Source organism: Arvicanthis niloticus, chromosome 9 (genome assembly GCF_011762505.2).
Source record: "Arvicanthis niloticus isolate mArvNil1 chromosome 9, mArvNil1.pat.X, whole genome shotgun sequence".
NCBI classification, from domain to species: Eukaryota; Metazoa; Chordata; class Mammalia; order Rodentia; family Muridae; genus Arvicanthis; species Arvicanthis niloticus.
The window spans coordinates 74,388,232-74,400,569 of NC_047666.1; the positions used below are offsets into that span (position 1 = coordinate 74,388,232).

The 12,338-nt window shown below is 43.7% G+C and overlaps 1 protein-coding gene across 4 annotated transcripts in view; it reads right to left on the bottom strand.

The window, feature by feature from the left end:
• Positions 1-12,338, bottom strand: part of Eps8 (EGFR pathway substrate 8, signaling adaptor) — a 162,005-nt gene that overhangs the window by 22,645 nt on the left and 127,022 nt on the right. For all 4 annotated transcript variants that reach the window (XM_034511969.2, XM_034511970.2, XM_034511971.2 and 1 more), the window contains 5 exons: positions 10,091-10,179; positions 9,655-9,729; positions 7,561-7,709; positions 4,601-4,781; positions 750-883 (listed from right to left, as the gene is read on the bottom strand). In XM_034511969.2, the coding sequence (XP_034367860.1) occupies positions 750-883; positions 4,601-4,781; positions 7,561-7,709; positions 9,655-9,729; positions 10,091-10,179 (628 nt within the window). The remainder of the gene's footprint in view (positions 1-749; positions 884-4,600; positions 4,782-7,560; positions 7,710-9,654; positions 9,730-10,090; positions 10,180-12,338) is intronic.

Sequence of the window (12,338 nt, forward strand, 5' to 3'; positions counted from 1 at the left end):
TATGGGGGTGGGGGATGGGCATGCACACATAAATAAATAAGTGGTTTTTGTTTTGTTTTTAGAACAGACTACTGCTCAGACGAATGATGTGAAATTCCAAGGTGAGTCTGTACTGGGCCAAATCTAGACTCTAAACCTGTAAGCTGTCTACTAATACACGTATTAAGGTCAAGCATGGTGATGTGTGCCTAGAATCCCAGCCTGTGAGAGGCTGACACAAGAGGATCATGGGTTCAATGTCATTTAAAACCACACATCAAGTTTGAGATCAGCCTATACTGTGTGAGACCCCATCTCAAAAAGAAGGAGAAAGAACATACGGCCGAGAGTGACGATGGTCAGCACCTCACCATGAAAGGAGCAGAATCTGGTGTGCAGTCAAAGGAGACTGGGACAACACCCAAGGCACAACCTCAGTTACACGCTGACTTTACTTCCTCAAGCAACCTTTTGTAACCAACTTAACACATTAAAATTATGTCTAAGGACCATGAGGGGAAAAAAAACCTTGCCCAAGGTGACGGAATGGAGTAGGGGGAAACAGTGGCAACTGCTTTGCTCTCTTAAGGTTCTGTCTGTCCACAATTGGATAAGATTTCCATCATTCCTTACAGACCTGGTTTTGATAAGCAGGAGAGTCAAGACATCTAGTCTGTAATTCTCATTCCCCTGGCACCCTGCCCCCACTCCTGTTAGCCTAGATCACCCTCAGCTACCCAGAGTGCTCCACATGGTGTCTTGAGTATTACCTATCTACATGGCGATTAGGAGTTGACTTGAAAGGCATGGCAGCCTCCCCTTGGTCCACGTGTGGTCCTCTGTGGTACATGCTGTTACTGAATGTATACCCATCGGCTGGAGGATAGTCGGACACATTGGAATGCTGGAAGACAGGAGTACATCAGCGTGTTACCAGGTGCCGCTGGCACGAGTCCCCTGTCAGTCAACCAGAACCCAGCCCTAAACTCTCACAGGATTGCTCACTGAGCTATTATGCTGACACAGGACGATTCAGTTTTGTTATTAGTGTACAGGGTAAATCTTAATTCTGAAAATCTTAAATATAAAATCAGGAAGTTCTTTCCTGAGGAATTTCAACACTAGATGTTTTTGATATTAGACCTTAAACACTGAACAATAGAGTTAGAAGATGACCTTTAACCTTTGCTCCCTGTTTCAGGAACACATTTGAAACTCCTATAAAGTTGGTATCACATGAAAACCCTTTGTTTTCTATTATAATGGAATCATATCACTCTACTTTTTTTTTTTTTCATTTTAAAAAGCACCTCAAACACCATTGTAAAATTGTTACAAATGGCCGAACTGTTATCACTATAACAGGAAACAGATACACACAAAAAACTTTGACCTTGTTAGTCAAGAGTCCAGGAGACGATAATTCTGTAATCAGTTTTTTCCTTGTGGTTGACACCATTATGATCTACTGGCTGCTCCCAAGGGAGACTTGAAGTCCATGACCTTTGAGCATGGTGACTTTAAAGGCATGGGGGACACATGTTCCGATGGAAAACAACCAAAAAGGTCACTTCCAGCTTTCACATGGTTTCTGTGTGTTAAAAATAATGTGGAAGTGTGTGATGGATGCTGAGGCAGGAGGATTTCCTGGAGTTTCCATTATTTATGGGTTCTCTGGGACAACCTATCTGAACCTGGGAAGGTTTGGGAAGCATCTAAGCTGAATAGTACAATGGCAAATTCTATCAAGAAGGCTGGCAGGAATGAGGCTGATTTCATCCACAGGGAATGTCTCCAGTGGGCCAGTATGGACATAATACACAATTAGATACACACCTGGAACATACATGGGGAAGCATATGCTCACAAACAAACATAAATAGATGTTTTCCAGCCATTTAAACACCTAGGATCAGTTGACTACACAAATCCTTCCCCCAGGAGCCAGCAGAGATGCAGAATTCAATTATGTAATTTTAAAAAAGTCAAAGTCTTGAGCAGTTGGGGTCAGAAACTGCAAGAGTCATCTCCACCTTTTGCCTGTTTCTTTGGACAGAACAGCTCCTGGCCAGGATGAAGTCACAGGTCCTGAGAATGACTGGACATGCCAAGGGGGAGGAGATAAGAGTGACTAAGCCGTGACCACACAGCCTTGCTGAGGTTGATGCGGGGTCAGAGGAGGCAGGGAAGTTGATGGTGTTTTCCACACTCATTGGTTCATCATCACCTACGCCTTTCAATTACAAACAAAAGCACCAGATCCTGAATTTGCATGAGACGTGCTGCAGGTGCATTTATTCTAGTAGCAATAAAAGATAGTAAAGTCTCTCTCCCCGCAATGATTACGCTTCTCACACACTTGAAGTCACCATCGTCTGTGCTGTCACCCAAGATCTCAACCTGGCAAGCATCCTACGTGCCATTCCTGTAAGCCTCAGAATGGGCACTTAAATCATAAAATGGGAAATTCTTTACAGCAGGAAAATGACAGCTCACCACAAGGGAGGACCCTCAATAATTGTTCAGAGTAGACGTGTGTATGCACTCACAGCCTAGAACACACATCCCGTACCCTCTTTAAATAGCACTGTGAAAGAAGTCACAAAGGTGTGAATTTCCAAGGCACACATTATTAAGTGGCACATTTTCTAGCATAAGATAAGAAGACCACACGATGGACAGTTTTATGACTTGAAAATAGCTGCCGGGCGGTGGTGGCGCACGCCTTTAATCCCAGCACTTGGGAGGCAGAGGCAGGAGGATTTCTGAGTTCGAGGCCAGCCTGGTCTACAGAGTGAGTTCCAGGACAGCCAGGGCTACACAGAGAAACCCTGTCTCGAAAAAGAAAAAAAAAAAAAAAAAAAAAAAAAATAAAACAGCTGTAAGTAACTATGGCAACACCAAATGACCGACCATTTCCTGTGCGTATGCATCAGTCTCTTTCCTAGTATGGCTGTTTTCTAAATGGGAGGAAAATTCACAGTCATGAGGTCTGAACTACCAGACGCAGGCAGGGACATATGCAACTCAGCCAGTATGCGGTCACCTTCATCAGACATTTAGAGGAAAGGCCAGGTGTGAAGTCTTCCTTTTTGGGCAGCCAGAGGGAAAACCGTCACAGTCACAGAAAGAGGACTTCAAACAAGTAGGTTAGTCTTAGTTATAGAAGTTCTGGATTGCAACAGACTGCCTTTTAAAGAAAAATCTGTGTTTGTGAGGGTCAAGTATATGGTGTATGAGTACCTGTGTGTCGTGAGTGCACACATATGTGTGTTACGGTTGACATCAAGGCCTTCCTTTATTACTCCTACCTTTCTTTAAAGAGTTGCCCTCTGAACGAGAACCTTACTGACTAGCTGGCTGCTGAGTTTCAGGGATCCTCCTGCCTCTGCTTCCCCAGCTCCAGGATTCCAGGTGCACACCACCATGCCTGATTTTATCTTGAGGGCTGGATGACAGGAGCTGGGTGGGTGACAGGTCCTCCTGCTTACACACAGGCTCTGTGCATGATGAGCTGTCTCTCCAACCCAGAGAGTACAGTACATTTCCTACATAGCATCACCGTCCAGAGAACAAATTTGTCCAAGGGAACAGGTTTAAGCAATTTAACTTGTATGTATGTTTCTCCTCAAAAGTGGTCAGAGGTCAAACCACTGTGCTGTGGTTTGCTAATGCCTTTCCTCCTATTGTGTCTGCACATTACAAATCCGCTCATCAGAGACTTTTTAAAAGGAGAATAAATGACCTGGACTTTGGAAGTTTCAAGCTGCTATCCACTGCTGCTTTTTTATGCTAGTCTTCACCTATGTGGTCACATGAGTCCTGGGCATCCTATTCTCAATTTGTGCAGTTTTAAACGCTGTTCAATTTTCCTTTCCAACAGGGCCAAAAACACACAACATAAGGTCATTTTAATGCACATGATAGCACGTCCAGTCTCATTCCTCTCATTTGCTCCGTAGACAGGGTTATACGCTAAAGCTTAATCAATAACTGAAAGGCAAAGGCCACGGTATGACCTTGTGCAGGCACAATGTGTTTGTGGCCATTTGTCAGAAGACGGAAGTCCACAAAATGGTAGCTCCTCTAGCGCTTCAGAAGATTAGAGTGGAAAGAGGGAGTAGGAGAGAGCTGAAGCAGTAGCTACAGTATCAGGGAGAGAGAGGAGGGTGGCGGAGAGGGAGAGAGCAGTAGGATTAGGGGAGGGGGGAATAGTGGGAGGAAGAAAGAGAGGGAAGGAGGGGAGACAGGAAGAGGAGGGAGGAGGGAGGAGGGAGGAGGGAGGGATCAAGGTGAAAGGTTGCTTAGAATCAACAGGATCTAGGTTCAGGGAACTGCCTTGAGAGTCTCAAGATTTGAGAGTCAACAGTGCCTGCGGGCAAGCCCCTGACAAGGGAAAAGAGACAGGTAGGCTTGAGGAACACGGCAGAGGGGTGACTCGGCTGGGGTAGGGGAATAGAGGCATCCCATCAATGGTCACAAACACTAGGAAGAACTGAGAGATAACTCAGGACGTTGGGACGTGGTAACATCTAGTCACTGGTTCTAGAATGTTCTTCAGCGAGTGCTGAACCCCCCATTATTACAGCTTCCACAGAGACCAGACATGATGGATCCTGACCTCTGTGGACAGCCTCTTGCTGTCCTGTTTGCGCTGGTGTTCTGCGTTGGCCACAGACTCGGCCAGCTGATACATGTCTTGCTCTGTGGGCGCGCCCATGAAGTTCAGCATCGGGGGCTCCCAGCCGCTGCGGAACCTCGGCACGTAAGGTGGGATGAACTGTTCTTTCGGCCACTCTGCTCTGTAGGAGGACATTGAGTTTATATGTTAAATAATGTGTTCTCAGTCACAATTCTCTTCTGCACAAAACAACTCTGTTTCTCAGGAGAGGAAAGAAAACCCATTTATGCCAGTGGTCCAAACAAACGAACCGGGAGAGCGATTTTGCCCAGCAGTATGACAGCAGCTTCCATGTTTCTCTCCATGGTCTTAACTTTCCATGAACTCTGATGCTCGGCATGGGCGTAGGGTGTTTAACGTTTGTGCAGGAGAATGGAAAGACAGTGAGTATTTAAGTTTGGGACTCAGCGGCATCTATGGTTTTTCAAAAGCTGCAAAACTACCCTAAAATGAAGAAGATGGCCAATTTTATAAATTAAATGTACCAGCGTCATTGTCAGTAAGAAACGTCAACTAATTCACGGTCACAATCAACGCCCGCTAATCAGCCAGTGCCCTTGAGAGAATGGTTCACGCAAGCGCTCTGTCCATCCCAAGCCACAGAAGCGGCTGCTGCAGAGATTACGGCTTCGCTTCCCACTGTGCTCTTGCCATAATTTCCACAGCTGACTTATGATGGATTGGGTCTGCTCTGATGAAATGAGGCCTTTTATTCAAATTATTTGGTTGCTTTCTTGATTCTTTTCCCTTTTAGGTACTTTTCAACCCCACATTCATTACCTAATAGCCTTGATATGGATTTGAAGTGACCGAGGCCCCGTGTTAAACACTAACTATATATTTCTTTTTGATGCAGCTATTTAAACCGTCATTAATTTTTCTGATTTTGTGATAGGGCTCAAAACAAAGTCACTGAATACACTCCGTGCAATTTCTGTATTCTGAAATGTGACAGATTTAATGAGCCTTATGGAAAGGAAAAAAACCCAGCCTCGGCTTGTCATAATATCACAACCAGCATAAATCTAACATTTTACAAACATACTAAACCACTTTAATACAGCATGGGATATAAAATAGGAGCCAGAGAGAGGGCTCAGAAGCTAAGAGCACTGGCTGTTCTTCCAGAAGACCCAGGCTTAGTTCCTAACACCCACATGGAACTTCAGTTCCAGGGAATCCAATACTTTTTCCTGGCCTCTCTGGGTACCAGGCAAGCATGTGGTACATATACGCACAGGCAGGCACTCACATATAGACACAAAATAAAACCCAATTAATCTTTTAAAGAAGATATAAATATCATAATAAAATATAGAATATGATCTAGTGATGCACAGACATTATAAATAAGTATGCAAATAAACACAAATAGTATTTACAACATGAAAAAGAGTGTGCACCACTTTAAGGAATTTTAGAGTACAAATTGTATTCCACCATGCACAGCAGTCAAAGGCCAGGAAGTTAGGTGGGACTGCCTTGTGTGTATCTCAATAAAAGCAAAAATGTGATATAAATTGGTCCACATCTTTTAGACTAGCCCTCCAGGGGGACAAGGACAAACTTCCAGAGATTAATTGGTAACTGGGTACTACACTGAATGATTTGCTCTACATAGGAAAAGAAAAGCTGGGAACAACTGTAGGACGAGCCTGGCTTGGCAGGTGTCAGCTCTTGCAGCGGTCTGTTCTTCTCCATCTCTTTATTGACAAACAATGACTTTAAATTTAGCCACACACCTTTTTTTTCCAGTGGGTGATGGTTCTTACCCCAGAGAGGGCTGATAACTAAGGAGCCCATGCTAGACCATTCATAGCTACTTTTGCCCTTGCTGTGGTGGACCCAGCTAGCAGACTGATCTCGGAAAACAGTTGCAGGATCTCCTTAGCAAAAACCTGTCTCAAAGTTAGAGAAAGAAAAGAAGGGTGGGGGAGGAGAACCTACATTGGTCATTTTCCACCACCTTCAGAATCCGCTGCTTAACCCGCTGTGAAGACTTCTAGCCAACCCTGTTCCCCTCTGGATGCCTCCTCTCTCACACCATTCCTCTTCCAGCCTTTCTCCTCACACCTACTACCCAAAGTCCCTCCCTCTGCCCTCAGCTCTGAACTCTTACTGTGGCTTGCCTCCATTTCTGCTTCTCTGTGAACTGCTTAATATTTACTGACACTCTACACATCCCACTGAAAGGCCACTGAGCAGGGGATTATAAACCCTGACCCCAGAGCTCTGTCACTTAAGATACTGTGTGACATTATGTCAATGAATTCACCTTATTTGAGTCTTATTTCTTCATCTATGAAACAGAAATTTCAACCTATTTCTATAAAATGCACGGAGAGCACAGAGCATATACTGTATGCTTGTACGTGTGTGTGTGAGAGAGAGTGTGTATACGTCTGTGTGTATGTGTGTATGTGTCCCCCTCTTGTCACGTCACTGTCTTCCTTCACTTCACCATGTCAATGGGCCAGGGTCTGCTTATGTCCCATTTCTTTCTTCTGTACACAATCTATTTCTTCTACTTGGTGACATGCTTCTAATTTTTACTTTTAAAATTATATTTATTTAGTCAACTCATGTGTGCGTTGAGGTGGGGAGGGTGTTTATATATGCCATGGTGTGCATCTGGAGATCATAGCACATCTATATCGAGTCAGTTCTTTCTTTCTACCATGTAGGTCCCAGGGATGAAACTCTGGTTGTCAGGCTTGGGAGCAAGCACCTTTACCTGCTGAACCATCTTGCTGGCCCCACTTGACTCTAAGCTTTTCAGCGATATCGGTTTCTTCATTTCTTAACACATAGCTCTTTAAGGCAGAATCCTGAACTCTAGTCTGTTCAGTGCAACAGACTAGAGTGCTTGGAGCATCACAGGTACTGAGCTCTGTTCTCACCTCACTTTCATCCAGGACTCTCCCAGTGACATCCACAGCTGCCGCTCCTCTGAAGTGACTGTATAATTTAAGAAATCAACTGTGTCTTTCGTCAACAGTGGGCTGAGTACCGAAATGGCCAGTTCAGGGCCACCTGTTGCCTGGACCACCTGAGTGGAGAACAAATGCTTTTAGCAAGACAATGATCCCTTGTACACTCTTAAAATCTACACACAACAATCAATTCCAAAATGAAGGGCTGTTTTCATATGTTTAAATTAAAATTTGATGTATAGCATGTTATAGAGTGAAAACGGTTTCTCAAACTGACTTATCTAGAAGGAGGGTACATTACTATATAAAGTTAATAGTTTAAGGATATCATAGCACCTACATACTGGCTACAGGCATTGATTACTTTCCCAGCAAAATACAGAGACCCCTTATTTGCTGATATAACCATTTGTTATTTTAAAATACCAATCACAAATGGCAAATCTATTATGCCAACATTGAAAACTGTGGGTCTATCGGAGGTGAAGTAAAGAAGCCTTCGGTCAGCAGTTCCTTCAGTCAGCAGTTCAGATGACGGGAGGGAGGGAGAGAGACAAGATGTGGGGGAGAGAAGAGGAACCAGAGAAGAAAGGGGAGGGAAAAGAGAGAGGAAGGAGAAAAGAAGGGAGGGGGAGGGGCAGAGGAGAAGGAAAAATGATAAGTGGTACCCCTACTCCCCAGAATTCAATTCTAGTATATTTCCCTGGTTTGATATGGACAATTTAATGGTCAACGGGAAACAGGTGCACACTTTGATAAGTAAAACAATGGCAAGCGTTGTGTAGAACAACGCTCCACATTGGCCTCTCAGGAGCCATGTCCTGGCTGAGGAAGGACAGGCTAGATACTTTGTTAAAATCTGGCCTCCTCAGAGATATGTTGTAGGAAGACTGTGTTTGTTTTGTTCTTTCGAATGGCTCTAGACTGAGCCATCTCTAGGTTAGGGGCTCTGAGGAGGCCATGCTCTTTTGTGCCTCTGTAAACACAGGATTTGCTAGTTCCCCTCAAGACCCTTCCTCCATCACCCAGAATCCAACTTAGGACCTACATCTTTTGGGATCCTTAATGGCAGCCTGATTCCAAACCAGGCTTGCCTGATACCCACTGTCCTCAATCTGTACTCAGTACCGACACACTACATGACACCAATAAAGCTTAATTTCCAATTTTCCTCCATGCGACTGACTTTAAATTGCAAGAGACACATTTGGGGAATTTAAGAAGAAAACTGAGAAGAAAAGGTGGGGTTCGAAAGCTTTGTGCTTTCTGCAAACACAACAGCATGCACTATTGTTTGTTGTTTGGTGCTTTTGGATTTTCAGACAAGTTCTCTCTTTGCAGTCTCCACCGATCTTTTACATTCTATGGAGCCTGGTCTGCCCTCAAATCCACAGCAATCCACTTGCCTCAGGTTCCCATGTGCTAGAAGTACCAGTGTGAGCCAACATGGCAGGCTCAATTCTTTTTTGCCTCATTGTTTTACATTTCTGAAACAAGGTCTTCCCATGTAACTCAGGCTAGCCTAGAGCTCAGTATTCAACCGAAGCCTTGAGAGAGTTGGGACTGAAAGCACATGCATCACCATACCCAGCTTTGGCACTGAACCGTTAACTTGAAGCCTATAAGCATTCATAGGAAACATTCAGAGATGACTGTAGGAGTGCAGAATTAGAACACTGTCCTTTGGGTGGGCAGACGGGATATTACAGGTGATGATTTCCTGTGAAGAAACTCATCAGGCACGGACACACACCAATGCACTACAGCTATGTGGCACGATGAACTTGGAGAGGAAAGACTTGCAAGCAAAACACCCAACATCGCCTGCTAGCTCTGGATAAAATGCTATTCTAATGGGCACATGTGTGTGCCACGTCCCCAGTCCTAAGTGAGGTATGCGTCCTTTTAAACTCTCAAAACTTCACATTCACAGAGTTTGCACACATGCTAAGAGAAACAGGACCTATGTAAGGTAGTCAAAGAAACACACTTAAGTCATTCAGACGCTGGGATGGAAGATACTGAGAATGATTGCTTTGTTTCATTCATAAAGATGCTCACCATATTTAGAGGAGTAAACAAAAAATGAACCAGATCCGAAGCACTCGGGTTCTGGATATGGGACTTCAGCTTGGCCTGTGACAGAAAGAAAACAAATACGTTACCACAAGGCAATCACCCCAAGGGTAGACACTCAAAGAACAGCCCAGTGCAGACACGAAAGGAGACTTCATTGCTAATACTTCTTAGAGGGGCCCTATCAGCATGGGGTGAATGAGGGGAAGAGAGAGCCAAGAAATACGGACATTGCTTTTTAGCCAAGTTACTTTGCCATCCATGGCCTTCAATCTGATATTATCATGTAAAGCCAATCAAAACATACACCCACAAATCTACAGGGAAAACTGCATCTCTTAATTTAATTTTAGGAACATTTGGCTAGAATTTGATCTTCTCCGTCTGTTTCTCCTACTATATATCAATAAAGTACACCTACCAGAAGGTTGAATCCATGTTTAAACTTCTGGAAACAGTCAATAAATTCATCAGGAGGTGGCGGTTTTGCCCTCAGTGTTAAAACACCCTCTAACGACAGAAAAAAGAGCAGGGGCCAGGTGAGAACAGATTCACAAGGACATTTATTAAATGGGGAAAACAACCTACAATATGCGTCCATAGCTGGAAGATTATGTCAGATATGGGCCTTCACTCTACATCTCTTATTTCCATAAATTAAGAAGATCCTACGTTTGAATGGACTCCTCTACTCTTTGGCACTCCCAGTGACTCATTCAGTTCTACAAATATGACTTGAAGCCTTCATATGTTCCAGGAATTCTTGAGATCATTATAAAAGCTATAAAACTGAGTAAGTGACAAGCCCTGCTTTTAATGACCCTGAAAATAACAGAGGAAATGAATCAGAAGTGTAACAGGTGTAACATTTAAGTACTACAACAGGAGAGTATAGTTCTTGGGAAATGGGGAAACATAAAAAAACAGAAAGTTTTTTCAGGAAACTTGTGTGTGTGTGTGTGTCTGTGTGTGTGTGTGTGTGTGTGTGTGTGTGTGAGAGAGAGAGAGAGAGAGAGAGAGAGAGAGAGAGAGAGAGAGAGAGAGGAAGATAGTGTGTTTTCTGCTCTCCTGGAATTTTCTCTATAGACCAGATTGCTCTCAAACCCACAGAGATCAGCCTGCCTGTGCCTTGCATGCTGGAATGAAAGGCACGCACCAAGTAAGTTTTAAAAGGATTTGAAAAGCTCTGTCCACCTCTCCCCAGTTTGTGGAAATAACATGCTAAGATTAAAAGAACACATGGTGGGGAGGGCTGGAGAGATGGCTCAATGGTTAAGAGCACTGACTACTCTTCCAGAGGTCCTGAGTTCAATTCCCAGCAATGACATGGTGGTTCACAACCATCTGTAATGGGGTCTGATGCTCTCTTCTGGTCTGTCTGAAGACAGCAATGGTGAATACATAAAATAAATAAATAAATCTTTAAAAGACCACATGGAGTAACAGAGAAATTGGGTGTACAGAAAACACGGAGAAATTGGGTGTACACAAAACACGCAATATAAATCCAGAGAAATGTGTGATTGGAGTGGGGACTTGGTTTAGTTTGTGGGTGACCTTGAATGTCAAGGTAATTAATGACCTTTCAATCGATAATCCTGAAAAAGACATGCACTTCACGGCAGAAGTCTGAGGACTCCAACTTAGAACACTACGAAGGCTGCCGGCTGTGGCACACCTGTAACCCCACAACTTGACAGGTGGAGCCAGAAGGACCAGGAGTCCAAGGTCATCCTTGGCTTTATAGCAACTTTGAGATCAGCTGCGTGAGACCCTCTCTCAAAGGTTGGTTGATTAACTGATTGACTGATTGACTGACTGGTTCTCCTTATAGTACGGAAGACTAGGGGATTGAAAACTGCTTTCAGGCTGGGTTAAGAATGATGACAGTTTCCAACTGGATGCCAATTATGAGAATGGAAAATGTGTACAGATGACATTGGGAAAATAGGTCAAAGTAAGAAGACAGAGAGGTTTTGGTTCTGAGCTTGGGTAACTGGGAGGAGAGCATAGGCCATGAAGCAAACAGAAAAGGGGGCTTAAAACACCATAGAACACCTCATTCAGAATGAGTGGAGGAGGGGAACGTCTAAGTGTCTACACCCAGGACAACACTGAAGGCCGTACACTCTTGCTCTACAGACAGGAACTACAGGAAGATTTGAACTCAGCTGTAATGGACGAGACATGAACTATTCTTTTATATGTTCAATTGTGTCATTTGCCAGAGGAAACATAAACGCGACCCTTACATTTATACTTTTATATATCCAAAGCCATTTATTTTCATTTAGTATTATTATTTTTGTGACAAGGTCTGAAATCCCAGATTGTCTGATATAACTAAGAATAATCCTCCTGCATCAGCTTGCTGAGTGCTGGGATTCCTGGCCCAGTTTCTAAGACATTTTTAACAGTGGCAGGTTCAGCACCGAGCTCCCAAACTGCTTCTAAGCAACTGAATGTGCATGAACAATCGGAGGCTTTTACCATATGATTCAAATCCGCTGGTATTTTAAAGTACTCCGATGAAAGAAGTCAATTTTTAATGTTAAAAAAAGGTTCCACATCTACAATGAAAGCACTCTATGGAAAAGATCAGTGTTATGAGCAGAAACTACCTTTTAACTACTTGCAAAAACTGCAGACGGGTGGCTACTGCCTAATCT